Below are 27815 nucleotides of genomic sequence, written 5' to 3' on the forward strand. Positions count from 1 at the left end.
GGAGGGTGCTGTTAGCCTGTACTTGGTCCTCAACTTGCCCCATGCTTTCTCATCAGTAAGGTCTGCGAGCATCCTCAGGGTTAGGCAAAAAGATTTTTTTTCTTTCATAGGCTGCAGAAAAGAACTAGAAAGTGGGATGAAGGAGGGACATAAGCGGACGGGGGGTCAGAGAACATTCCATCATGTTCTCAGGAAGGACTGTCTCCTGGCTTAGGCTGAGGGTGGGCCAAAGTTCAGGGGCTGGAGGAAGGAGAGAATTTAACCAAATTTGGTTAACGAGCATTTTGCTCTGATTGGTTACTGGGGACAAGCAGTTGTGCTAATCACTTATGAGGCCAAGAGTGGGAATTTGGAGGGTCTGTGTCTGGCCTTGCCAGAGGTAAACATGGGCGGGATCCATACGTCTTCCGTAAGTCCCATGGAAAGGGGTGGGGGGGTCTTTGCAGCAAGCCGTTTTCTGGAACACAAAAGGGTGAGGGGGATTCCTTCAACCTTCACTGTTTTCAGGAACACAAGGCTCAGGCAAAATTCAATGCTCTCACCACTCGACTGGGGGTAGGAATTATGATAATAGTTAATCTAGGATTTTAATATTTTTAAGTGCTTTGAAAGTGCAAGATGTGTAGTCAATGCTCAATAAAAATTTGTTAATCTCTCTTGCCTGCAAGATCCTTGCCAGTAGAGGGTGAGTTCATTTGGTGTGTTTTCCGCGGTGCTAGCACCCTACCTAGAACCCACTGATCTGTGGAATTGGCCCTGAGCAAGCCTCAGTCTCCTTGTCTATAAAACATAATAATCTCCACCTAACAGGTTGTTACGATAATTAACATCGAGCAGTCTCAGGGCCCCAGGTAATGCGTGACATATCCCTGGTGGCCAGTGACAAGGCTCTCTCCTTGAATTAACTGGAGTCAGGCTCTTCTGAGTCCTCTTTCTGACTAGGCCTTGACCTTGGGTGCTGTCCTTGGCTTGCTGAGTCCAGTTTTAGCAAGAATCCCCCACCCTTGATATCTGATCAAATTTCTTATCCTCTACCCTTGAATTTCTTATCGCCCTGGCCTGCCTTCAGCAAAAATCCTGAGCGGTCGATTTAGCAGAATTCCCCTCATCCCTGACGCTTCCTCTTAATAATTTCTCATCCACTGACCTAGACCCTGCTCGTTGGCTATAAATCTGCACTTGCCTTAGTCATATTTGGAGCCAAGCATTACTTCTCTCCTCTATCACAAACCCCCACTGCAGTGGTAGATAGCCTGCCTCACCACCTTTAACAGGTGTCATGAATAACTTTATTCTCTGATACCAGGAAATGATTCCCTACCATTTCCTCCTCGGACTCTGGACCCACTATGAACAGAACTTTCTACTGCCTCTGTACAATGCTTCAAAAGGCCTGAATCCCTGGAAAACACAGGCAGTATGCTCCAAAATGAAACCCGTACTGACGGCCACACCACTCGGTCAAGGCCGCGGAGGCAGGAGTGAGGATTCTGGCCCGCCCACTGAAACCCAGGATTTCCTCACTCCCCTATAGGCCGTGGATGCGCAAATTTAGGATCTGTGACTTTCGCAAAGTACAAGGATTTGGCCACTTTATTTCACTGGGCATTGGCTAACCTCCCTGTACACACTTGGAAAACGAATCCTCTTTGTTGTAGGGTTTAGATGAAATGGTAGATGCGAAGCTGACTAGCACACGAAGTTATCCTTGGTGAGGCAGTCGCAGGTGTCCCATACATGGGAAGAGAAACCCGGGAAAAGGCCCTCACCCCTGCTTGCTGGCCGCCGCCACCCGCAACAGCCTTTTAAACAAGACTGGGCGGGGCCGCGGCATCGACCACTCGGCGCTCGGCTAGCCACTCCGTCCCGCTCAGACGAGCGCCGAGTGATCGATACCTCGGCAAGCCTTGACTACTCGGAGGAGCCAGAGTGTTCCGACCAAACGGAGCACGTCGTCGCCAGCCTCTGCGCAACTCGACACTGCCCAAACTCGAGACAGGTGAGCTTGAGCAACACAAGAGGGAGGGAAGCGCTGGCTCCTTAGACGCGGAGGGGACGAGTGCGCAGGCGCTGTGTTAAAGGCGAAGCCGGGTGTGGAGGTGGGGAAAAGACAGCCTTGCGCGTGCGCTTTGAAAAGCCCCAGGCAACTCTTCAAAGTAGCGAAATGGGGGGGGGGGGGGGCGCCGGCGCATGCGCCCTGAGAAATCCGTTTAGTGGCTCTCCAACTCTGCAGCACGCCCTGGACAGGACGTAGGCCCCGCGCGTGCGTAGTGCCTTCCCTAAACCAGTAATTTCGCGAGGCCTGCTGGTGTGCGTGCGCCTGCGCGATTCGTGGGGGCGCGTTGGTGGAACTCTAGTGCGCCTGCGCGAAGGTCCCTTTTCCCACTCTCCCCCACCCCCCCTCCGTGAGGGTACCTGCAGGTAGCGGACTAAACCTAACTTTGTCGTAGGCCCGGAGCTAGGTTCCTGTAAACCGAACGTAGGCTGCGACAGCGAACTCCGGGGCAGGGAAGAGGTGCGCGCCCTCTGTGGGGCGTCGGCTTGGGGTACCTGAAGGACAGGGATTTCTAAGTAATAGGAGTTAAATACTGAGCATCGGTGTCGGCCTATGCCCCCCGTGCTAGGATCCAGCAAAGGTAAGCCCAAGGTCAGGGGCAGACAGATGTTAGGGCCCCACCGACGGCCCGAACCCGAGACAGCGGGGCCCTTAGAAAGCTACAGTTACCCTTGGCGCCGGTGAATAATGCTTTCTGGAAATATTTCCAAACCTATCTGGAAAGTTTTATAAAGCTCCCTAGAAAGCTCTTGTTTCTTGCACAACTTTCGTGGAATAGTGCCACGGTAAAATTGAAGAGATTTTAAAACTGAGGGGCCAGCCTGCCCCCGGAAAGCCAGGTAGAGGCTCCTATTTCAGAAGCCACCCATGGGAGACTTCTCATGACCAGCATCCTGCTTTCCGGATGGCCCTTTTGGGTTAGCCTGAGACCTCTGTGGGGTCCTGGGGGGCTCTTAAATAAGGCCAACCTTCTGCGGATCCTGGTGAGATTCTCCAAGAAGCCATTTCTCCCAGCCAATTTAAAGTCTGTTGTGGGAATTGCTTTAGGTTTTAAAAGATAATGTAAGAGAAGTCTGGGGTGAGTCTGGTGGCTTCCCACGAGGCTTTATTTTGTAACCAACAGAAGCCATTTGGGCTCTTCACCACCTAAGGCAGCTTACATAATGTGCTCTGTCTGGATGGTGAATTTATGAGGTCGGGACCTGAGTCCGTGCAGTCTGTTTCTGTAGCCTGTACTTGGCTCCTTTGCGCTTAGTGCAACCAACAAGAAACTTTTTATGCAGTTTGCATTAGGTTGATTTATAAAGCTGAGATGAGAGCCACTCGGAGAGGTTAGTTCAGACAATCTGTATGTGACCCCCGTACGTAGGATATCGTTTCGGGACATCAACAAATAGGCCTTTTGTGAGAGACGTGGAGACACAGTCCACTAAGAGACCTTCCCGTGAAAGCTATTCCAGCTCGTGAAACCAGGACTGCGGCACTTACATGTCAGTTTACAAAGTCAGGACACGAGACCCCTGGGGCTGTGTCTAGACCTGACACCTCCATCCTCGCCTCCTTCAAAAAAAGCCTTCTGTGGTCAACAAGAGGTCTCTTCAGGCCAGTACCTGACGAGTTCTAGGGGACTGACTTTAAAGTGACATTATAAGGCCACTCTGACTTTTGCAGATGGCTTGTAACTAGGGTGACCATAGGTGTTGTCAGTTGGCCTGGAATAACCCCTGTTTATGGGTTGAGCAGTCCTAAATATGAAATACTTAAATCATAGGAGATAAATACTGAAATAACAAAATTTACGTATATATGAAAGAACGCTACTAACGGCACTCTCAGTATTCAGCTTGTGTAAAGTAAAATTCCTGCTTGCAGAAATGAAAGTTCAAGGGGCGCCTGGGTGGCTCAGTCAGTTAAACATCTGACTTCAACTCAGGTCATGATCTCGCAGTTCATGAGTTCGAGCCCCACATCGGGCTCTGTGCTGACAGCTTAGAGCCTGGAGCCTGCTTCGGATTCTGTGTCTCATCTCTCTGCCCCTCCCCTGCTCATGCGTGCGCTCTCTCTCGCTCTCTCTCTCTCTCTCTCTCTCAAAAATAAAAAATAAAATTTAAGAAAAAAAGACTAATACCTTCCTCTGGAAAACAGTTTTTATTATCAAGAGGCCTTTTTTGTCAGACCAGTACATGCTGGAAGGGTGATTTGTAAAACCAGGACTTGAGGTGATTTAGAAAGGAGTTTCGTGTGGCCGGTACGTGACCTTCAGTGGAGGGCCATATCAGATGGTTGGCTGTGTGAAGGCTGCTGACAGTCCACCTGGGGCCACCACCTCTGGACCATAGTGTCATACAGTCACCAAGAAGGTGTATGACCCAGCCAGTGAAGGTGCTTTCTCCTGTAAGGCCAGTTCACGTGGTGACAGGAACTAACAGAGAGGGTTAATGGGTAGAACAAACACTTTCCTGGTGCTCTAAAGAATCCATGGGCGATTTGTAAAACTAAAAGTCTGGGTTTCATCTGACCCTCAGACAAGGGCCTAGTGTGTTGGGAAGCAGTTCATGAGTCCACTTTGGAAGACTGTTTCATGGAGTAGGATGTGGCTCCTCCTCTAAAGGATGTTTGATACAGCAACTATTTAAAAGGCAAACTAAGGGGCCGAGAAGCCCGAAGAACCAGGCTGTAAGATTATTTAGAGAAGTAATGACCAGGCTGCCACCTCACCGTGGAAAGTTGCTTCTATCTGCCAACGTAAGGCCCTCTGGGAGACCAGTGGTTTGTTTTTTTATTTTTTTAGCATCCACAGCCAACATGGGGCTCACACTCACCACCCCAAGATCAAGAGCCACATGCTGTACCAACTGAGCCAGGAAGGCAGGCACCCCAGGGAGGCTGGTGTTACCAGATCAATCATGAGGCCCTTTGGGAGGCCATTCAAGTGGCTGTTATAGAGTCCAGCTGAAAAATCAAGACTGTCATACGGTGTCCACATAAGTATCTCTGAAGACTTTTGTAAAGCCGCTCCCCAAGAAGCTCTGGGTTAGACATTAACTCCTAAGGCTATATTATGTGGCTGAGAGGAGCCGTGTTTTGTACACGTCCCTCTCCCAGAAGGCTGTTTGTGTGGCCATTTGCACGAGGTCCTCTCCAAGGCCAGTTTGCAAAGCAACACGTGGGCTGCCTGAGGGGGCTGGTTTGTGGGGACCAAATGCAGGATGGCCTCAGGAGGCCACCTTGGGAAGCCACTGGCAAAGCTGCACACGATGCCCCCCGTGGCGGCTCGCTCTGTAAGGCCCACGTGAGCTCCCTGAGGGGCTGTTTTGTAAGGTCACCCTGAGGGGGCAGTTTACAGAGTCCGTAATCTGCATCCCAGGGAACCGGTTTACGGCCCATTTAAAATCCTCGGAGAAGTCGTGTTTAAGGCCACTGAGAGACCACTTTATCAAGCTGACACATACGGCCCCCAGCCAAAGCCACTTGTCTGGTCAGGCAAGTAAGTGGTCTTGTGGGAGGTTTATTAGAGACCTTTGTGAGAGGCCAGGATAGAGGTCTCTGAGGCCTGCTGGGTGCCCGAGACTTCTCGAGGCTGCTCTGTAAGACATGTGAGTCATTTTTGAGGAAATGAGCCACGAAGCCACCCAGGGAGGCCAGCTGACTGGTGCACATGCGGTGTTGTGTGTGGATAGCAGATAAGGCCACACGGGAAGGCTGGACCGTGAAGCTCCCCCAGGAAAGCTGTTAATGAGACCAACACAAGACCTTATGAATCTTCTAGGAGGCCAGAGATAGAAATTGTCCTGGCGGGTAAGGGCCATGCCACTCAAGGCGTTGGGGGCCATCATTCACTGGGCCGGTTGGAAAGGATACAAAGATCCAAAAACTGATATAACCCTCACCCCTGAAACCAAAGAGTGTTCTGGGTAGACACCGCCCCTTACTGTGCAGTTGCAGACAATTTGGACAAGTTGCTTAATCTTCCAGATCTTAACTTTGTTCATCTCTGTAAAACCTCACATCACGAGATTACAAGAAATACGTTAGATAATGGACGTAAACCACGGAGCGGCGACACAGTGCATAAGAAAGTCACTTCATTTTTTTTTTACCCTGGACTTTAGTTTCTTCCTCAGCAAAAGAGGGAGGGGTTGTAGGGAAAATGATGACATACGTCCCTATCCACTTGACAGTGTTGTGAGGTACAAATAAAATATGAGGGAGAGGAAAAGGGGACGGAACCGTGAAATGGGCAGTAGGGCCGGGGACAGTGGTACCTTCTTACTGTTGCTTTAGGCCCAGGAAGAGGTTCTTCGAAAATAATGACACACAAGGAAGATCGGCCCTTCCAGCTCTGGGAAGCGATGGGATTTTCTCATCTGTTGAGTGGGAATAATAATAATAATTCCTTCATTACAGAGTTTTGTTGAGGGTTAAGCAGCCCAGATTCCCAGCTTCATCCGTGCTGGCTGGAGACGGTGCAGCTCAGTTCCTTCGCCTACGAGATTGTGGAAGTAGGGGCCGGATAGCCTGAATGTCAAATCTCTTGTGTCCCCTCCTAGCCGAATGCTTGGGGCAAGTCATTTAACTGCTTTACTTTAGCTTCCTTATCTGTGAAATGGGGATGGTAATACTTTCTTAGAGTTTCCGTGAGAATTAAAACATGCTTAGGTTATCCTTGGCTTAAACACTTTGTATGTTTTCGGCTTCATCGGATCATGTGAGGTTTAATGAGGTAACAATGTAATACTGTCAGTATTCTGGCTGCTGTTATTCCTGAGTTGGCGAGAAATGAGTAACATAGGGCCCTATTGGGGTGGGGCTGTCCAGCCCATCTTCAGGGCCTGCATCGCTAGCATTCCTGTGTCTTCGCTCCCCTATCTGCTGCTGACTTCTTACTCCTTGTCACTAAAAGAAAGCGTGCTTTCTCCTCCCGTTCTTTTGTGTGAGTTACTGTTGAGGCCCAGGGTGTCAGGGAAATCTGAATAGGGGCGTTTATTGGTTATCTAGTGCTGTATGACAGACCACCATAAACTTAGTTGCCTAAAGCCACATACATTTATTATCTTAGATTCTTTGGGTCAAGAGTCTGTGGTGTGGCTTAGTTGGGCCCTCTGTGTCAGGATCTCACAAGACTCGAAGTATGGTGTCCATCAGGATGAAGTTCTTTTTTTTTATATATAAAGTTTTTTTAATGTTTATTTTTGAGACACAGAGAGACAGAGCTTGAGTGGGGGAGGGGCAGAGAGAGAGGGAATAGAACAGAATCTGAAGCAGGCTCCAGGCTCCGAGCGGACAGCACAGAGACCGACACGGGGCTCGGACCCACCAACTGTGAGATCATGACCTGAGCCGAAGTCGGCTGCCCAACCGAGCCACCCAGGCACCCCAGGAGGAAGCTCTTATCCAGAGGCTCAACCGGTCAAGGATCTAAACCCCTGTGGCTTGGAAGAACTCAGTTCCTGGAGCCTGTTGGATGGAGGGCCTCAGCTCCTAGCGTGCTGTTGGCTCTGAGCCGCTACCGCACACACACCAGGAAGGCAGTGGAGAGAGCTGGCTGGCAGTGGGGGCTTTGATCTCATCTAACCCGATCAAGGAGCATCCCATCACCTTTGCCATCTTAGCCACCCTTCCCCGCAAAGTCACACATATCAAACTTAAACACATTGGCTAGAAGCGAGTCATAACGGTTTCCTATTACTGCTGTAACAAATGACTGCAGACTTGGTGGCTTAAAACAGTACAAATTCGTTACCTTACAGCTCTGTAGATGAGACGTCCAGTATGGGGCAGATGGCTGAAATCAAGGTCTCGGCCGGGCAGCATTCCCCTTGGAAGCTCTATGGGAGAATCCATTTCCTGGCCCTTTCCCGCTTCCAGCGGCCACCCACATTCCTTGGTTTGTGACCCCCTCCATCATCTTCAAAGCCAACAATGCTGCATCTCTCTGGCCCTTCTGTTATCACCTCTCCCTCTGACTCTGTCTTTCGCCAGGAAGGGTTATCTCAAGGACTCCTGTTATTAAGTTGGACCCACCCACATAATGCAAGATAATCTTGCACATAATGGAAGATGATCTTCCATCTCAGGGTCCTTATTCTTCATGGCATTTGCAAAGGCCGTCATCCATCTACCACTTGAATTACAAGGCCTGCCCATGCTCAAGAGGAAGGAGTTAGATAAAGGCATTAGTCACAGGAGGCAGGGATCACTGGGGAGCTGTGGCTTTATTCCCTTTATGGGGAGTGAGGCACCTAAAAAGACTTTATCACAGGCAAGCCTTCCTCCTTGCCTTTCACCACCCCCCAGGGGATGCTGGTTATCAGTGACTTCTGTGGGTCAAGTTAGGTCCCTGACTACCAACCAAAGAAGCCAACCCTGACTAACAGAAGGAAGAAGACGTTTCTTGGAAGGCCACCAGGGCCACAGAAGGAATGGAAAGCTGGAGAATTACACTTTGAAACAAGCAAGAACGAAAGGGGCTCCATCACCTAGGGATCCGGTATGATGGTTGTGAGGCCCTAGAGGAACAGGGTGGTCCAGAAATGGCTGGTAGGAGACCAGGAAGGCCAGCCCTCTCCCATCCAATTAAGCTGCTCAAAGTTCACATTCAAGGGAGGCAGCTTAGAGTCAGTTGCCTTGCTTTGCACACATACCCACCCCACCCCACCCCATTCCCGGCCGCATTCCACCCGGCCGACCTCAGTGGGTGAGAGGGAACTCCTCCAAAGGAAGTGGGGGTGGGGGTGGGGGTGTTAAGAAAGAGAAAAGGATTCTGAGCCACAAAACTGAATACACTGCAATCCCTGTGTCTGCTTCTCCAGCAATAGAAGTTTCCGTGTCAGGGCAGGCTACATGATATAACACAGAGCAGCAGTGATTTAGCCGCTAAATGCAATACGAGATGTTTTTGGCTCATGAGGCATTCCAGCATGGGTGTATGTGCCCTGTTTTGTGGCTGCTGTGGCTCTGTCATCTAGGGCCGCAGAGCCCTTCGCTGGCAGCCAGCGGGTAGGGAGAGTGTGGAGAACCCTGCAGGAGGGAGGGGTGTGTGGGGCAGGGCTGGAAGTGGCTGCACCCCTTGCATTCACATCAGCCCGCAGCTGCCAGCATGCCCACATCCCACCGCAAGGAGGACCTGGAAATGTAGTCTGTGCCCAGGAAGAAGACACATGGATTTGGGTGAGCTTAAAGCAAGGGCTTGTTTTCGCAAATAAAGTTTTATTGGAACGCGGCCATGCACATTCATTTACATACTGCATGTGGCTGCTTTCACGCTACAGTGGCAGCATGGTGAGAGCAGTGACCAGTTGGCCTGCGAGACCTAAAATGGGCAATATCTGGCCCTTTACAGACAAGTCTGTTGACCCCCTATTTCTTAGCATCAGGGGGTAGCCAGGAGAGGTAATAGCTGTTAGTATCCTGGTGCACAGGTGAGCAATCAATGGTGAGCAGTTACAGACCCTCGAGAACCTCTTCGCCTGTCAGTACTTCCACGTTAGGACAGGCCTGCCGTCTGTGTGTGAGAGCACCAGCTATGATGCTTTTTCTTTCTGGGTAGGTTTTAGGTTCTCCTGGGCTTCTTCCTGGGAAGTTAAGATCTCAATTCCTTCGATAGCTTTAGTTGAGCGCCCACCGTGGGCCAGACTCTAGGCAAATGTAGAGAAATGAGACACGTTCTTGCCCTGGAGAAGCTCGCCAGCTCATACCGGGGAGACAGACATGGAAGCCATCCGAGTGTTGGCAGGCTTCCCGCAGGGGATCATTTAAGGTGGGCCTCGCAGGCTGGATAGGAGTTTGCCAGATAGGAGGGATGTTGGAGGCATTCCAGCTAAGGACATGTGACCCTCTGTGAATAAACATTGATCCTGTGCCCACGGTGAGCCTGGTCTTGTGCTGGACCCTGGGTGGCCCCAGGCAGACGAGGGCCCTGCCCTCACAGAGTTTATGTCCGCCAGCGAAGACCATTGTAGAATCATCTCACATGAGGCGTGTGTCACGGAGGACATGTATGGGAAGCTGTGGGAACCTGTAAGGGAGGAAGTCTGCATGATCTCTTTGCCGGAAGTAACTTTATATACGTTTCATTTTTATTTTTTATTTTTTTACTGCTTTCTAATTTTTTAATTCCTTTAATACTTTATTTTCATCATGATAAGTGTACTCTAATCCCATCTCCTATTTCCCCCATCCTGCCACTCCCCGCCCCTCCCCCGCAGTAAATATCAGCTTATCTGTTTGAGAGTTGTTTCTTGGTTTGTTTCACTCTCTCTCTTTTGTCCTTTGCTCATTTGCTTTGTTTCTTAAATTCCACATATGAGTGAAATCATATGGTGTTTGTCTTTCTCAGACTTAACTTCGCTTAACATAAGAGCCCATGGGCTCCATCCATGTTGTTGCAAATGGCAAGATTTCAATTTTTATGGCTGAGTAATATTCCAGAGAATGAATATATATATATATATATATATATATATAATCTTCTGTGTCCACTCATCAGTCGATGGATGCGTGAACTATTTCCATACTTTGGCTATTGTAGATAATGCTGCTATAAACATAGGGGTACCTGTATCCTTTTGTATTTTGGGGGTAAATACCCAGTAGTGCGATTACTGGACCATAGGCTAGTTCTGTTTATAACTTTTTGAGGAATCTCCATACTGTTCTCCAGAGTGCACCAGTTTGCATTCCGCCAGCAGTTTGCGAGGGTTTCTGTTTCTCCACATCCTCGCCAGCATCTCTTGTTTCTGGTGTTTTCGATTTAGCCATTCTGACAGGTGGGAGGGTGGAATCTCGTTGTGGTGTTTATTCGTATTTCCCTGACAATGAGTGATGCTGAGCATCTTTTCACGTGTCGGTTGGCCATCTGGATGTCTTCTCTGGAGAAGCCTGACTGTTTCTTAGCTAGCTTGTTTTTTGAGTGTTAAGTGGCACAAGTTCTTTATAGATATTGGATTGGGTACCAACCCAATAATTGGGTATGTCATTTGCAGATAACGTCTCCCATTCCATCAGTTGCCTCGTGAATATATATTTTAAAAATCTCAGTGGGTGACATTTGGGCCCCTGGATGTCATCACAGGTCTGGCTCCCCCCTCCCATCCCGGTTTGATTTCATGAAAATCTACAAACGTGTGTATTTGGGGGTGCGACATGCTGTTCTGATCCATGCTTTCTTCCCGCAGCGCCGCGGTGGGACTCGGCGGGCAGGGGCCCCATGGCCGAGGCCGAGCCGGAGCCCCAGGCGGGGGCCTGCGGCCTCCGGGAGGCCCTCAGAGCGCTCCTGCCCCGCACGGGAGAGGGGCTGGCGCTGCGGCTGGGGGACAGCGTGGAGCGCAGCGTGGCGCAGCTGCTGCGGGAGGCGGCGGCGCTGCTCCGCGGCGGCCGCGCGGCCGAGTGTCTGCAGGCCTGCGAGCCCATCCTGGACTACTCCTGGGAGAGGCTCAACGCGGGGCCCTGGAGGGACGTGCACCCCGACTGGCGCCGCGTCTACGCCTTCGGCTGCCTCCTGAAGGCCGTGTGTCTGTGCGAGGAGCCCGCGGACGCCAGCGCCGTGGCCGCAGCGCTGAGAGTCTGCGACATGGGCCTGCTGATGGGGGCGGCCATCTTCGGGGACATCCTCACCAAAGTGGCGGCCGTCCTGAAGGCGCACCTGCCCTCGGGGAAGAGGCCCGCCCCGGGCCCGGCCCAGGAGCCGCCCCGCGAGAAGGTATCTAGGGGGGATCTTCGCGGCCACACCTCACGTGCCCCAACGGCCCTGGTTCTCTAGAAGGAAGTGGGGGGGGGGGGGCAGGGGAGACCTCCCGGCAGGAAAATAGCGTCTCTGCCCATTTGGAAGTGGAGCCGCATGGTGTGATTTCTCAGTTCTTTCCCCAGTTTGTGCACAAGCAGTGCCCTTTCAGGAGAGGGGGAGGTGGACCCCCAGTGGCTCCTGAGAGCAGCCCACGCCTTCCGGCTTGTTCTTGTTGGCAGGTGGGAGCATCGCCCCCCCTTCCTGGCTGCCCCCTCCTCTGTGCCCCCTTGTCTGGGCCACAGGCCACATCCCACCGTCCCTGTTCCTGTGCCTGCTGGGCCCCGGCCCTGGTGCTGGCATGTGGCCCTCCGATGTTCAGTGCCTGAGGACTGTACCCTGCGGGGTGGGCTGCAGGCCCCCCTACTGTACCTCCAGGCATATCCACCCACAAGGAAGAAGCAGGTCTGTTAAACAGACATGTGGGAAAATGCCCGGCCTCACCTGAGCTAAAAAAAAAAAGAGAAGAGCAGTGGTGCCTGGGGGGCTCAGTCGGTTGGGTGTCCGACTTCGGCTCAGGTCATGATCTCATGGTTCGTGGGTTCGAGCCCCACATCGGGCTCTGTGCTGACAGCCCAGAGCCTGAAGCCTGCTTCAGATTCTGTGTCTCCCTCTTTCTGCCCCTCCCCCACTCATACTCTGTCTCTCAAAAATAAACGTGAAAAGAGAAATTTAAAAAAATGCCAGGAACAGCGAGGTAACCATTTTTGGTTATGACATTGACAGGAGGATTTATGCAGTACCAGGTGCTGCCTATAGGGTGCCATGGGGCCAAGGTCATGGTGCACGGGTTGACCTTTCAGAGGGCAGGGCAGACATGCAGACCACAAGGGGCAAATGCCTTTCCCCTTTGATGCAGGGGTTTCACTGTTCACTGCCCTTTCCCACGCCAAGTCTGTCCCAAAGGAACAGGGAGGTGGCCCTGGGTCCACGGTGGGGCTCACTGTGCGGGTGCGGGTGGTGTACGGCAGTGCATGTGGCCGAGTGGTGAGAGCTCAGGTCTGGAGTCCCCTGCCAGTCACATTCCCCCAGCTCCTTCTCCCGCCTGTGCAGCAGGCAGGCGTCCTGGCCCTGGGTGCCGCTGTGTTCCCATGCCTGGAAGGGGGGTTTGCTCGGCAGCACCAGCAGTGGCCGTACTGGGCACCGAGGATGCAAAACGTACCAAAGGGCCTGTGCTCCTGGAGCCTGGACTAGGGAGGCAGTTACAGAATGTCTTCTCCGCACGGTGGCAAAGGTCGGGCTCACACACAAGTAGTGGGGGGCCGAGACACCCCCGCCAGCGATCCTGGGCACTTCACATGTGACAGCTAGTCTCCGGATAATAGAGAGGAAGCTGAGGCCCGGAGACAGTCATCTGCTCAGGGCACTCCATTGGGAGGTGGTTGGGGAAATTCTGGCACAGCTGCTCAGAAGATATCGCGGGGACTGAGTGGCAACACAGGAACGTGGGTTATTTCTCCTGCGTATTCCTGCCAGGGGGTCAGCGGTCTTCTCCTCGTGGGTGACAGGATGGGCGAGGAATACGTAGTAATGACGAAGAGTACTTTGCCGTCAGATGGCATCTGGGGTAGTAACGTCACCTCCCATGCGGAGTTTCTGTGAAAGCCGTACGTTCCTTTTATAATCAAACAGATGCTTTACCTAGTCTTTGTTTTTTAATGTTTATTTATTTTTGTGAGAGAGCGTGCAAGCAGGGGAGGGACAGAGAAGGAGGGAAAGAATCCCAAGTGGAGCCCAACGCAGGGCTCAACCTCACAAAACCATGAGATTGTGACCTGAGCCAAAACCAAGAGTCGGATGTTCAAACCAGCTGAGCCACCCAGGCATCCTGGAACAGACGTTTTAACTGATCTGGTAAAGAAAAACATCTTGATATCACCAGGAATAAATAGCAGTAGCAGCAGCAGCGGTAACAATGATAATAAATGTTAACCGTTCCTATTTGTGATGCCCAAGCTAGCCTCAAATGTTAACTTTTCTGTGCTTGCCGCCATCTTGTTTTGCTTTTCAACAGAAAGCGAGGACCCACGGTGTTTGGATTCCAGACATGTCGTCAGAGAGAATGGTGCCCCGGCTCCGCTGTCCATCCCTCCAGCATTTCAGGAAGCATTTTCTGGCTCCAGGGAGGCCTGTGGTCCTGGAAGGCGTGGTGGACCAGTGGCCGTGCATGCAGAAGTGGAGGTGGGTGGCCGTGAGGGCCGGGAAATGCAGCCTCGCACACGCTCCCCGACCGGCCCCTGCGGGGGCTGCCGAGGTGGAACAAGAAGACGGGGCTCCAGGTTCACGCAGAGGCCGGGAGACCCGTGCCCTCCTCGGCTGGCCGGCCCGGAGCGGCTGTTGCAGTGGGCACTTACGCGGCAGTGCAGCCTTGAGTGTGCTCGGGCCATCGTGCAGGATGTGAGCAGCTCCGTGGGCCTTGTCAGGGGCCCGGAGGCTTAAAAGCAGAAGTAAGAACCCAAGACACGTCCCCTCCCTCCTGGGGGGCTCCTGGGCTTGTTCCCTCCTCACACCTGCTTCTGGCCCTCCTCCCCTACCCATTCATGGTTGTGAGGGCGGCTCAGGCCGCTGGCCGGGGGCCCTGATGCCTGTGGAAATGAGCAGCAGGGGTCTCTGAGGACGGGTGACCGGGTCACTGTGTCTGCGGTCCGTGGCGGGGGTGCTCCCGCCGGGGGTGTGTGAAGAGCTCGGGCCGCGGGGGTGCTGGGCCCCGCGCCGGCCGCCAGGGGCGAGAGCACTTGCCGGGTTTGCTCTCTCTCTGTCGGCCCTGGCTCCCGTGGGACGGTAGTGCCATCGCCCCGGTCCACACACGGGGCCGAGGGCTTCGAAAGGGTGAGCAACTTGCCGGAGGGCCCGGCGTTCGGGTCGCAGGCCGGTCGCACCCCCAACCCCGGCCGCCTGGAAGGTCTGCCGTTTGCCCCGGGAAGGCCTCCCAGCCTAGAGAGCAGTTGAGCCGAGAGCCAGCCGGGCGTCCCGGCCCCCAGGATCGCTCTGCGCAGCCGCGGGGCGCCGGTGGCCACGGAAGCCCGCGTGCCCGCGCCCCACGCGCTCGCCAGCGCCGTGGGGAGACGGCCCCTCCCCGCGAGGCTCCGTGAAGACAGGAGGGGCCCGGCGAGGCTCGGCGCGAAGGTGACGGCGACCGCCCGCGTCTCTCCCAGCGTGGCGTACATCCAGGACGTCGCCGGCTGCCGGACTGTCCCCGTGGAGGTTGGCTCCAGGTACACCGACGAGGAGTGGTCCCAGACGCTCATGACGGTCAGCGAGTTCGTCAGCAAGTACATCAGGGATGAGGTACGACGCCGCGCCTCCGTCCGCGGTGCTCACGCGGGGAGGACACGCCGCCCCCGGGCGCTGCAGGGCGGCCTGTGGGAGGCGCCCCCGAGCCCGCGGCCGGAAGGCGGGTGGGCGGAGCCGCTGGGGCACGACGCCACCCGTTTCAGCGCCCTCTATTTTATTTTGGGTAGTACAATTCAGTGGATTTTTAGTGTATTTGTAAGGTTTTGCAGCCATCACCAGTGTCTCATTCCAGAACATTCTCATCACTCCCAAAGAAACCCCGTGGCCATTAGCAGTCATTTCCCCTTCCGCCCTCCCATCCGGTCCGCAAATAGCCCCTCGCCTGCTTCCTGTTTCTGCGGGTTTCCCAATTCTGGACGTTTCACACAAACGGAATCGTGTTGAATGTGGGCGCCTGGGGCCGCTTCCGCTCGCCACGGTGCTGTCCGGGTTCATCACGCTGTCGCCCGCTGTCGGTCCTTGGTCCCCGGGGGTGCCCAGGACCCTTCCCTCGCGTAGAGACCCCACGCTCTGTTCCTGCGTCGGCTGCCAGCGCTCGGGCTGTACACGCTTGGGCTGGCGTGCAAGACGCCGCCGTGAACGTTCACGTACAGATGTTCGTGTGGACGTGTGTTTTCATTTCCCCCGGGTGCGTGCGGATGCGGGACTGCCGGGTCCCGTAGTGACTCCACGTGTAACCATTTCCCAGCAGCTGCCAGACTGTTCTAGAAAGCAGCCGCCCCGTTTTACCCTTTCAGATTCTTACCAGTGAGGGCAGTGGGCGGTTTCCCCTTCCCACACCCAAGGCAGCCCCGGGCCCAGCCCCTGTGAGTTCCGATCCGGTTTCCTCGTGGGTCTGCCACAGCCACAGGCCCAGGTGGTGACCGTGCTGGCCGACAGCCTCTCCCACTGGCCTGTGTTGTAACTGTGAGCTCCTGAGGGACCCCTAGAGCACCTCCCGCCCCGCACATTACCCTTCCTGACCCCATCACTTCTCCTAGGTGGCCGGCCTCCTCTGCCAGCACCTGGTGCCGTGCTCGGGGCCGCGGCCTGTTCATCTCCATGTACCCCGCCTTCCACGCCCACCCCAGCTCTGTCCCTTGTCACCTGGGGGCCTGGCGAAGGGAGCTGGGCACAAGAGCACGCAATGCTGCTGTGCCCGCCTGTGTCCGCTGCAGAGGTCTCCCTCGGTCTCCCTGTGCCGGGAAGAGGCCTGGTGGCTGGGGTGGAGGGCAGACCCAGAGGTGCGGTTTGCCAGCTGGGCAGGAGGGTGGGCTCCGCGCTGAGGCAGCAGAGCACTCACTCCAGCGCCATCTTGCCGGCGGGGCGCCCCGGGATGCTGGCTCATCCTCTCGGTCGTCAGTGCCCTGACCGGGATCAGGTAGAGGTTGCTAATGCCTACTTCATGGGGTCGTGGCGAGACTCAAACACAGAAAGCTGGAGGTGCCGCATGGTCAGTGCCCGGTTAGGTGAAGTTAGTGTCCCTGGGCCACGGTATCCATGGCAGCAGAGGCCCTGTCAGATCCGGCTATGCCCACCTCGCAGCCCTGGGGCTGGCATGTTGTCACTTCCGTAGTGTGAGGAAGACCCGGGAATGAGGGAGAGGGCCGGAAGCTCAGTCTCCGGGGATTCGGCAGAGGAGCCTTCCTCCCCTTCAGCACGGTTTGAGCAGCCGACTCTGCCCTGGCTGCTGTGGGGAGAGTGGCAGCCATCCCCCCACCCAAACCCCATGTGCTCCGCCCCCACCGGCCCTTCCAGAGCCCCAGACAGGAAGGCCTTCCTCCCAGGAAGCCCTTTGAGCCTGGCGGAGCCCAGTTTGGAGAGCATGGATCTTCTCATTCAGCGCAGGCCAGCGTGGAGGAAATGGGCACTGACAGCTTTGCTGGGAAGCCCAGACAGTCCCCAGTTCACTTTGGGGAGCAGAACCTGGCAGAAGCTGTTAGAATTTAAAATGCTCACGCTCCTTGACTCGGTCGTTTTGCCTTTGGGAGAACGTACATATAAGGAAGGCCCAGAACATTTGGCTGTTGATGGAAACGCCGGGAAAACACCCTGAATGTCCGCCAGCAGGAGTAGCTCAGTTAACAACGATGCGTCCTGTCTATAAAACAGGGGCCCGTGAAAAGAACAAGGCGCCTATGTCCATACTCATCTGAAGAGATAGTCGTGATGTTGTCCTTAAGTGAAAAAAAATTTTTTTTTCAGACTAATACATATGGTGTAATTCCATCTTCATTTATAAAAAATTCTCCTCTATGTGCAGCCTCTTCATTTTCATGGCTGGAAACTGAGTCCTGGAGCAGCCCTTACAGAGGTGGCCCCAGGTCTGAGTCTCCCCCAGGCCCAGCCCTGCCCCAGAGGGAGAGCGTCACATCCACCCCCAGGTCACCGAGGGGACCAAGGGATGGAATGGAGGGTGCATGCCAGGTGGCTGCCTGGGGCCAGGTGCACCCTGGGGCCAAGAGGCCGCTAATAGTTGCACCCGAGGGTGTCCCTCATGACTAACGAGCTCTCTGTGTCGCTTCTGGTTTTTCTCCTGCGGATTAGCCGAGGGACATCGGGTACCTGGCGCAGCACCAGCTCTTTGACCAGGTAAGTCTGAGCCCCCCGCACCTCTGTCTTTTCCGCCCTCACCTTGTTCCACCTCCCTTCCTGAGCTCTGAGCCCACAAGGCAGGAAAGGGCGTGATAGCCTCATGCCACCCCCGCTGGTGAGCGGGGAGATCCTTGTGTGGCACCTGCGTCCTCTCCAGCGGTGCCCTCTCCAGCCCTGGGCCAAGGAGAGCAGACAAAGCTGCCGGGTGGCCAGCGAGAGCCTGGGCGAGCCGACCCCGGGGCCCTAGGAAGGGGGTGGCCCCAGCGGGTGGAGCCGGAAGTCTGAGCAGGTGTGGTCAGACCTGAGGAATCGGCCCTGGGGGGCCAAGAGAGGGTGGCAGGCTCCAACCTGACCCACAGAGAGCAGGGCGCTGGCTTCCTTGACTGTGGGTCCCCGCGCCATCCTTGCCCAGTGTCAGCTGTCTGCTCACGAGGCCGTCTCCCTGAGCGGGGCCTCCGTGCTCCCCATGGGGGCTGGGTTCAGATCCTGTGGGTCCCCAGCCCCGGCATGGCCAGATTGAAGACCCTCAGGACAGACTGGTTGAAGGCTGAGAACGGAGGGGTCTCGGGCTGGGGCAGAGAGAGGGAGCAGGGCCCGGCCAGGCTGGAGGCAGGACGTTCAGAGAGGGGTGCCTTGTGCACTGAGACGGGGGGTGCACCTGGAGCGGCCCCAAGTGCCAGCCGCATCTATTCGCTTGCCTGGGAGGGTTCGTTCAGAAGAACAGAGCAAGAAGGTGAAGAGGGAGGCCAGGGCCCAACTGGGAGAGCCTTGAAGGCCAGACCAAGAAACTTGGATCTGTGTGCAAGGCAGCGGGGGGCCCTGGGAGGTCTCTGAGCAGGAGGGTCCCAGTAGGAGGAGGTGTTCCGGGGAGATCTCTCAGGAGAGCCAGCATAGCTTGAGGGAGAGGGCCGGGGGTAGAGGGCTGCGCCAGCTCTCTCCTTCACCAGGCACCAGTCAGCCCTGAGAAGGGGGCCTCACGGGGGGGCCCCAGCAGCCTCCGGGAGCTGACAGAGATGCAGGATTGCTTGGGCCCTGCCGGGTAGTGTGCCCCGCAAGCGGCCGTCACCCAGCGCCCTGGGCACACGATGACGCCAGGCTTGCTCGTGAAGCAGCCACGGGCCCTCGGGGGCTGCTTGGCTGGTGCGAAGTGAGAAAGTGGTCCCGTCACACGGAGGGGTCCCTGCTCTGGTAAGGACAAGAAGAAGGGGATCCGACGAGTAACAGCGATCCGCGGGTGGGAAGACCGGGAGTGGGTTTTCCTTTCCTTCTCTGCAGTTTGCAGGGCGTCTATAATCAGGGTGTGTAATCATCACCGTGAGAGAAAATAGACCATTTTTAAATGCAGACACAACAAGGGAACAAAGAGAAGTGGAATCCGATTGTGTCCTGAATTTGCAAAGCTGTCTAGTTAGGCTGGACCCATCTGAAGGCTTATCCTGGGGATCACTGAACCGTTGGCCTGTTCCACCCCCTTCCCCGCCGCTCACTTCACTCTGCCCATGGAAGCGGGTGGGCAGGGGCCTGAACGCTTCCTCATCAGCCCCTCTGGGCCCCGCCCTGGGGGTACAGGATAAAGAAGAGTCGCTCCCCTGTCCCAGTGGACTCGAAATCCAAGTATATGAGATGGTGAGGAGACCCTCAGGGAGAAGATGGGAGCCGGACCCGGGGGGTGGGGGCGGGGGGACTCGGGTGGCCGATATTTTGCCCCCTTTTGCTCCTGCTGTTTGTCGTCTTAACTTTGAGTGTCAGGAGTTCTCCATATATGTTCTGGATATAAGTAGCCGTCCCCTGTAAGCACTGTATTTCATCCCGGACCGTAAACTCACCACTTCATTTTCTTCTTTTGTCTAAAAGGAGCCAGGAGGGGGGCATGGCCGCCAGGAGAGCCATGGGAGTGGATCCCCCTCCCGGGGCAGAAGTGTCCGGCGTGGCTGAGCCCAGTGCATGGCGGGGAGGGAGGCCGCAGGTGGGGCTGAGCCAGAGGGCAGGGCAGGAAGAGGAGGGACGGTCGTCTGCAAGTGACGGGCAGCGTGGGAGGCTTGGGAGTGTCTCCCGGAGAGGGACCGAAGGCGGCCCGATGTGGAAGCCAGGAGACCCTGCAAGGGAGGGGGGGGACTGGTGCCCATGGCAGGCGACAGGTATAAGACAGGTGCCAACTGCTGGTGGCTGGACGCAGGTGGCTGGCCGGGGTTGAGGGAAAGGGAGCAGCCAAGGAAAACTCTAGAATTGAGACCCCAGCGATTGTTTGGTGGACTTTGCTGGTGTCTCAGCCAGAGGCACCATGGTGGGGCTGGGGCAGCTCTCACTGCCTGTCCCGCCGGGGGTCCCAGGCCCTGCTGGGGCCGTGCCAGCCTCCAGGAGCTGGTGCACCCAAAAGTAAAGAGGCTGCAGCGGGTGGGGGCTGGGTGGGCTCTGGTCTCTTGCCCAGGTCTCCCGAATTAGGACTGATAGACCCTGTCTCCTGTCCTCCCTTGCTTAATGAAGGAGAGGGGAGACCAAGTGGTCAGGGCTCTACTGTGCGGTCCCGAGAGACCAGCCTGTCCCCTGACCCCAGTCACACCTCCCAGGGGGACCCGAGAAGCGACAGGTAAACTTGGCTTCTTGTCCTGGAGCAGCCATTTTCTACTTTTCTAGAACAAGAGGAAGCAGTTTTAGAAGTAGAAGGTAGGGGTGCTGGGTGGCTCAGTTGGTTGAGCCTCCGACTCTTTTTCGTTTAATTTTTTTTTAACATTTATTTTTGAGAGAGAGAGAGAGAAGGAGACACAGAATCCGAAGCAGGCTCCAGGCTCTGGGCGGTTAGCACAGATCCCTACACGGGGTCAAACTCACAGACTGTGAGACTATTACCTGAGCTGAAGTCGGACACAACCCACGGAGCCACCCAGGTGCCTCAAGCCTCTAACTCTTGATTTCAGCTCAGGTCGTGATCCCAGGGTCATGGGATCAAGCCCCAAGTTGCGCTCCGCACTGAGCGTGGAGCCTGCCTGAGAGTCTCTCTCTCCCTCCGTCCCTTCCCCACGCACATGCACTCTAAGTAGAAGGCAGAGTGTCCGATTGTTTTTAAGACAAACCTTGAAGACACAGTGCTTTCTGGAGGGCCCCCTGGCAGGCCCTGCACTGCTTTCTGGGACCTTCTCTGCCTTCACGAAGCTCAGTGGCACCCACCTGAACCTCTTGCCCAAAAACCTCTTAACTCACTTTTCTCCCAGGGACCCCACATTCTAGATTTTGGCCGCCATGCTGGGCCTCCCTTTAATTACCGGTCACATCCTGGGATCATTCCTTCTCTTGGGGTGGAGGAGGGGGGGTGTCTCTGTATGCAGTGGCTCTGATTACACCATCTGATCAGCCAGTCCCATTTCAGAAATCCCAACGGTGTCATCAGGACTGGACGGCCTCTCCGCATTCCACAGGGCCGGGGTCTGGTGTCGTCCCTGCTGGAAGCAGCTGGGCGGCGGGACAGCCTGGTGGCGGAGAAGCAGGGGGCTCCCAAAGTCTGTTGGGGACCCCTCTCATCCCCCCCACCCCTCTGGCCAAGAGGACAGGGGCCCTCAGATCAGTGGACAGGGCAGCACATCTCTTCATAGGCTGCCGCAGGGAGAACATTCCAGCCCTTCCTAAGGATGGTGGCCCCTTAGCAACCTCAACTTGGAGCGGCTGCTACTGAAAGAATAGTCTGCCTGCAGCTGCCCCTTTGACCCGAGAGATGTTACCCTGGAAATACCCCAAAGAAAGTAGCAGAGGGGTCCCCCTGCCCCCCATGAGGGCCCAGACTCCAGTTTCTATGGAATTCCTCCAAAGCCTCCCAGCCGTTTGCCCCCACAGTGGAGGTTTGGGCTGTGTGGGAACGCACCAGCGCCGGATGGCGAGGAGACCACTCACCGGCCAGGCCTTCAGGAGGCATGTCCGGGGCTGAACTCACCAGAGCTGGCCCGGGGCCTCCTCCCTCAGGCCGTGTGGACCCCTCGCCAGCTCTGAGCTGGGGCGCCGGGGCCGGCTCTGCTGGGCTCCGAAGGCCTGGCCGCGGAGCGGGGTGGTTGCAGGGGGGACAGGGTGCTCGCTGTTAGAGAGCACATCTCGTCAGACACGGGCACGGTCACAGTGGCAGTGGGGGCGGGGGCGCCCACAGCACCCGACCTCACAGCCTCCGTGAGGACCCCGGCCTGTCTGCATGGAGGTGCACTGCTCAAGCTCACAGCCGGCTGGGTCCGAGACCACACACTGTGAGGCCTGGCCCATCCCCACGTCATGGTCTCGGCCTCGCCAGCAGCCCTGCACAGCCCCCTTCCCACGCCCTTCCCGCCCGTGGGCCGCCGCACCGCCTCAGCCTGCCCATTAGATGAGTGGGAGGTGATGGCACCACGGATGTTTCATTCAGATCTCCTCCCTAATGGGCCTGAACCCTCCCTTGTGTCTAATTCATTTCTGTGCAGAATCTGGGCTTTGCCCTTCGATTATTTGTGTAGTCGTGTATTAGTGGTCTTGTTATTTTTCCTTTTTATTTTGTACAAGCTCTCTAACCCTCATTTACCACAGTTCAAAAGTTTCCCACTTTCGCGGCCTTTATGTTAATTAACATTTAAAATGTATGTCTTATGATTGCTTTATCATTAGTCAATTTTGGCAAATCTTCCTCTCCAGAGAGGTGATAAATCCTCAACCCCATTTTCTTTTTTGTTTTTCTTTAATTTGATTTTCAAAAAGAATGCACTCTTCAGAAAATTACAAGCTGCTTTAATATTTTTATTTATTTTTTGAGAAAGCCTGCATGCGCAGGTGAGCAGGGGAGGGACAGAGAGGGGCACAGAATCTGAAGCAGGCTCCGGCTTCTGCACCATAAGTGCAGAGCCCGATGGAGGGTTCCAGTCATGAACCGTGAGACCATGACCTGAGCCAAGGTCAGACGCTTAACCCACCGAGCCACTAGACACCCCTATTTATTTTTTTATCTTTATTTATTTTGAGAGAGAGCACGAGCTGGGGAGGGAAAGAGTGTCCCAAGCAGGCTCCACGCTATCAGCACAGACGGGGGGCTCAAAGCCATGAACCCGTGAGATCATGACTGGAGCCAGAATTAAGAGTCGGACAGTTAGCTGAGCCACGCCAGTGCCCTGAGCTGGGTCAAGTGCAGAGCGGTGCTATCAGAGTTTTCAGAAAGAAAATGAAGATGTCTGTGACAGGAACATACCTGAAAACAAAATAACTCTTCCCTGATTAACCTGTGTATCCACTTTTTCAGTTGGGTTTTAAATCCCCGTAGCGGGAAGTGCGGACCCAATCTGTTAGTACCGAGAGAGGCACTGTGCGCTGGGCCCCGCCGACTCCCAGGCTGCTGCGTCCCCGGCCCGGACTCGGCGGCCCACGTCCACTCTGACACCCGCAGATCCCGGAGCTGAAGCAGGACATCAGCATCCCCGACTACTGCTGCCTGGGCGACAGGGATGAAGAGGAGATCACCATCAACGCCTGGTTTGGTCCCCAGGGAACCGTGTCTCCACTCCATCAGGACCCGCAGCAGAACTTCCTGGTCCAGGTTGGAGTCGCCCCAGCCCCGCCCTGCACGGCCGGCCGCGCTCTCCGTGCCCACACGCCAGGGAGACGGATGTGGCAGAAGTGAACTGGAGAGACCGTCCCAGGGCCCCCGTGGGGCCCCCCTCCGGGTGGGGCTGTTTCCACACGTGGGTTCCTGACCAGGAAGGAGCCTCAGGGGTCCCGGCCGCGTCACTTGGGCAGAGCAGGGCTGGGCGGCGTCTCTGGCCTGACGGAGTGCCCGTCCTCCGCCTCCCCCTGCACGCCGTGCGTCAAAACCCGGCCAGCGCCTCTGTCCAAGTGACAGGCGTCCCAGCCACTGTGTCCTGAGACCCAGGCAGACGAGCGTGTGTTTCCTGCAAGAGGAGGGGCATCTGTTGTCAAACCACCTTATTTGTTCTAGGCAGAGAGGTTTAGCAAACGAGAACATTCTTCTGGCCTGGAGGTCATGCCCAGAGGTGCTAAAGAGGCTGGGAGCAGGGGCCCAGAAGCCGGACTGCTTGCCATCAATGCCAGCCCTGCCACCTATTAGCTGGGCGAACCTGGGCCACTCGGCTTGCCTCCCTGTGCCTCAGTTTCCCTATCTGTGAAATGGGGGTGACGCTGAACCATCAGAGAGGGTTGTGGGGGTTCAACAAGTGAATACAGCAGAGCAGGTGGAGGGGGGCTGGCGCGGGCCAGTGCCTAGTTATCATCAGCTGCAGTCACTGAGTTACTGATGCATAATCTGTCTGGAGGCGACACCTATACCTGGCCCGGAGCGCGCCCGGTGGGGATGGGGCAGTGGGCACAGGGAACAGCATATGGAAAGGCGTGGAGAGGTTCGGGAGGGTGGCGGGTCCAGGGACCTGTGGTCGGTGAGGGGTGGCCACTGTCTGAGCAGGCCCTGTCTTCCAGGTGATGGGCAGGAAGTACATCCGCCTGTATTCGCCACAGGAGTCAGAGGCTTTATACCCACACGACACGCATCTTCTTCATAACACGAGCCAGGTGGGTACCCAGGGCCCCTGGGGGACACCACAGGTTCTCCCCTCCCCGCCTGGCTCCAGAGGCCGGGCAAGCGACAGCCTGTTTTCTTCAGGTGGACGTGGAGAACCCCGACTTGGAGAAGTTCCCCAAGTTCGCCGAGGCCCCCTTCCTGTCCTGCGTCCTGTCCCCCGGAGAGATGCTGTTTATCCCGGTTAAATACTGGCACTATGTGAGGGCGCTGGACCTGAGCTTCTCCGTCAGCTTCTGGTGGTCGTAGCCGGGGCGGGAGGGTCTGAGATGCCTGCACAGTCGTGGGCTCCTGCGTCCCCTGCTCCTCGCCTGGCCTGGTGCGGGCTCCCAGCATCTAGAAAAAGGCCAGACCCGCCCGCGCCGAAGCTTTCGCTGGGGACCAGGCTGGGTGCCGGGCAGACACGGCGCAGGCCCCCAGCAAGGTGTGTGTTCCCCGCCAGAGGGGCGCGGCAGAGGCCGGAGGGCACGACCCTGGAAGGACGCTCGAAGCCGCCAAGGCGCCATGGAGTCCGCGGGCATCGTAAAGCCTGAAGTGGTTGGGGCTCGGGCAGGCAGTGTGGGCAGCGGTAGAGGGCGGGCTGTGGGGCCGGCTGGCTGCCTGGATTCAAACCCGGCCCTGTGGCTCAGCCACCGTGTAAGCCTTGGGGCCGAGACTTCGTGGGTGTGTCTCCATCTGGGAAACAGAGTTGGAGGGGCTGTGCGTGCACAGGGCCCCTGCGGGTCCGTGACCGTTAGCGGCTGTGTGACCGTTAGTGGCTGTCTGACCTTAATAATCGCTAGGATTGCTACCCACTCGTGTGTCGTGACTGTGCCCAACCGGTCAGCCCGCAGCCGTGGACCGGAGACGCAGTGGACTTACCGGCTCACTCAGCTCACGCCTGCCGGCAGCGGGCAATCCAGACAGTTTCAGTGGTCCCTACGAGGCCTGACCCACCTTCCCGGAAGTGCCTGCATGTCCCAGCCTGCCGGCTTTCCCAGAGACAGCCATGCGGAGCTCGCAGAAGCCCCTCCTGCCCTCCCCTCATCCGTTCTCCTGCAGAGCCTTCCGCCCGGGGCAGCGCCGGGGCCCACAGCCTCCGAGGCCTCGGGGAAGCTTCAGGCAGGCTGGGGACCACCGAGAGGCAGTTCCTGGAGCCGGCGCCTGGCTAACACACCCCGTAGGTGACCGGGGATGGGGACGAGGCACTGGAACGCGAGCCGCTGGAGTACCAGGCCAGGGTACTGGGCTTTATCGCAAAGGTCTGGGGGCTCCGGAGTTGTGCACAGGAAGACCACCAGAGTATGCACGGAGCCGGGAACTGGTGGGAGAGAGTGGGTATGGGGGTGGGGTACAGCCCTGGGCACGAAGGGCAGAGGCAAAGAGGGGCTACTTAGGAAGTGAAATCAAGGGCTCCGCGGAGACTGCTTGTTCCTGCATCTGGTATTAATGGTTGTTTGCCAAATTCTGCAGATGAATTTATACCAAACGTCAAAGGAATCGAGGCAGAAAATAGGGCTGCCGCGGCATCTGGCTTGCTGGTGGTCCGGAGGAACGGCGTGGCCCCTCCTGCGTCACACACCCCTCCCCACCCAGGGGTGGCCGTGTGGCTCCCGCCTCTCCTGCCCGTGGTTTCCCCGGCCCTGCATTTCTGTTCCAAGCTGCCGCTGAGGAGCAGAGGCCTGTCTGTAACGCACTGATTCTGCAGTTAGGGACGAGAGGACGCGGGCGTTAGAATATGATGCGGACCCCGGCCACCTGCAGCCGCCGTCCCTTGTCCGGTGGGAAGACGCAGAGGAGGAAACGTTCGCACGCTCTCCGGGCAGGGCTCCCGTGCTCCTGCGGCACCGGCTGCAGCTCCGGGGAGCGTGCACCAAAGTCCGCAAGGAGTAAGGGTGCTCGCCAGCTGCCGGCAGAGCTAAGGGGCCGCCACGAGGCCGCCATCACCCACCCACCCAAGATGCAGCGGCCCTGCGCCGGCACGCGTGGTCTCCAGCCTGCAGGGGGGCACCATGCAGCCGCACCACCGCCTTACACCGCTCAGGCAGGCTGCACGCTGAGCCGCAGGGGGCGTCTGGGCAGGATCCCCCCTCCCCCAGGTCCAGGGCGGGCTGGCCAGCTCCCATGGGACAAGAGCCCCAAGCTGGGCTGGGGCAGAGGCACCCCAGAGGGTTTCTGCAGGAGGCGCTCTGCCAGCTCCAGCGTCCAGAACGCGGGCCCAGCTCTCAGGTCTTGGGGGCCCAGGAAGGGACGGCCCGCAACATGGAGCCTTCTCCGGGGACGCACGACCACAGACCGAGGCCGCAGCCACGACTCATTAGCAACTTTTATTCCAAACCTGCTAACGAGCGAGCACAAAGCAGAAAGGGGAGGAGGGTGCCACGCGAGATGCCGACGCCTCTCTCCCAGACGGGACGCATCCGCGGGCCCCGGAAGGCAGCGCGCCAGCTAGTGCTGCCTGGACCGCAAGGGCTTTTTGTTCGGCTTGGAGGTGCTGGCCTCCCGCTCCTTGTCCGGGTTGAAGACTTCTGTATACGGAAAAAGCCAGAACATACTGTGAGCAGGGCGGGCCGCGTCCTGGGTCGTCCCTGCTGACCCCACACCGCAGCCAGGGAGAGGGGTCCGCCAGGGGGCACCGCCTTCACCTCCAGTCTCAACGCAGCTGCCAGAGAGGCGGTGGAGAGGTGGTATCTAGACTGACCCGACCCTCATGCACGGGGTGGGGGGTGGGGGGTTGTGTCTAGGCTCGACCCTCATGAGCTGGGGGTTTCCACTGGGTTCTAAGAGCCCCTGGAAGTATGTGGGAGCACAGGCCTCTGCCTGCTGCGGGAGGGCCTTGCACTTGAGGGCTAGGGGGCCCCAACAGACCCACGCATGCGCAGCCCTCATCTGGGGGCTCCTCACCCCTGGGGGTCCCCCTCAGCCCCGCCCCCGAGCGCCTGAGGGCCACAAACCTGGTATCTCGTGGGGCCAGTAGTCGTTACAGTGGGGGCAGCGCGGCTCCGGATTGGACCGGAAGTACTTGGCCACGCAAGGCAAATGCATCCTGATGCCGCAGGTCTCGCAGCTCTGGCCCTGAAACCAGAAGGGCGAGGCTCAGGAGCCCCGCACACCCCATGTGCACAAGCCCTCGGCGGCTGGGACGAGGGCGGCCGGCAGGCTCCATGGTGGTGTCTTCCTAGCCCCAGACGATGATGACCCCAAAGCTCTCGGCGCCGGGGCTCCTAGGAATTCTCCCAGCAACGCAGGTGGAAGACGCTGCCAACCCTGCGGGCCGCCTCGGGGACGCCCTCGCACCTACAGCTTTGCGGGTGTGGGTCGGAGACTTTAAGAAAACACGTGCAGGCACCTGGGCGGCTCAGTTGGTTAGGCGTCTGTCTCCTGGTTTTGACTCAGGTCATGATTTCACAGTTCGTGGGTTCAAGCCTTGCATCAGACTCCCTTCTGACAGTGCAGCATCTGCTTGGGATTCTCCCTCTCCCCCCCCCCCCCCCCCCCCCCCCCCCCCCCCCCCTGTCTGTCTCACTCTCAAAATAAATAAAACTTAAAAAAAAACAAATTGTGTGCACTGTTCCAGAAATTCACCTCCAGGACCGCAGCCCAAG

At 56.8% G+C, this 27815-nt stretch overlaps 2 protein-coding genes across 2 annotated transcripts in view; one reads left to right on the plus strand and one right to left on the minus strand.

Annotated features, from left to right (window-relative positions):
* The first annotated feature begins 1912 nt into the window (after positions 1-1912).
* KDM8 (lysine demethylase 8) lies at positions 1913-26526 on the plus strand. Its single transcript, XM_039257526.1, has 8 exons — positions 1913-1999; positions 11233-11756; positions 13852-14018; positions 14993-15125; positions 17658-17702; positions 23089-23238; positions 24132-24224; positions 24316-26526. Exons 2-8 carry the CDS (start codon positions 11265-11267, stop codon positions 24478-24480), a joined length of 1245 nt encoding a protein of 414 aa, XP_039113457.1. The 5' UTR covers positions 1913-1999; positions 11233-11264; the 3' UTR covers positions 24481-26526.
* NSMCE1 (NSE1 homolog, SMC5-SMC6 complex component) overlaps positions 26519-27815 on the minus strand; it is a 28604-nt gene continuing 27307 nt past the window's right edge. The window contains exons 7-8 of the mRNA XM_039257527.1: positions 27165-27285; positions 26519-26738 (exon numbers count right to left, since the gene is read on the minus strand). Of these exons, the coding sequence (XP_039113458.1) occupies positions 26659-26738; positions 27165-27285 (201 nt within the window). The 3' untranslated portion in view covers positions 26519-26658. The remainder of the gene's footprint in view (positions 26739-27164; positions 27286-27815) is intronic.

Source organism: Hyaena hyaena, unplaced genomic scaffold, assembly GCF_003009895.1.
Source record: "Hyaena hyaena isolate Hyena2069 unplaced genomic scaffold, ASM300989v1 scaffold_624, whole genome shotgun sequence".
Lineage (NCBI taxonomy): Eukaryota > Metazoa > Chordata > Mammalia > Carnivora > Hyaenidae > Hyaena > Hyaena hyaena.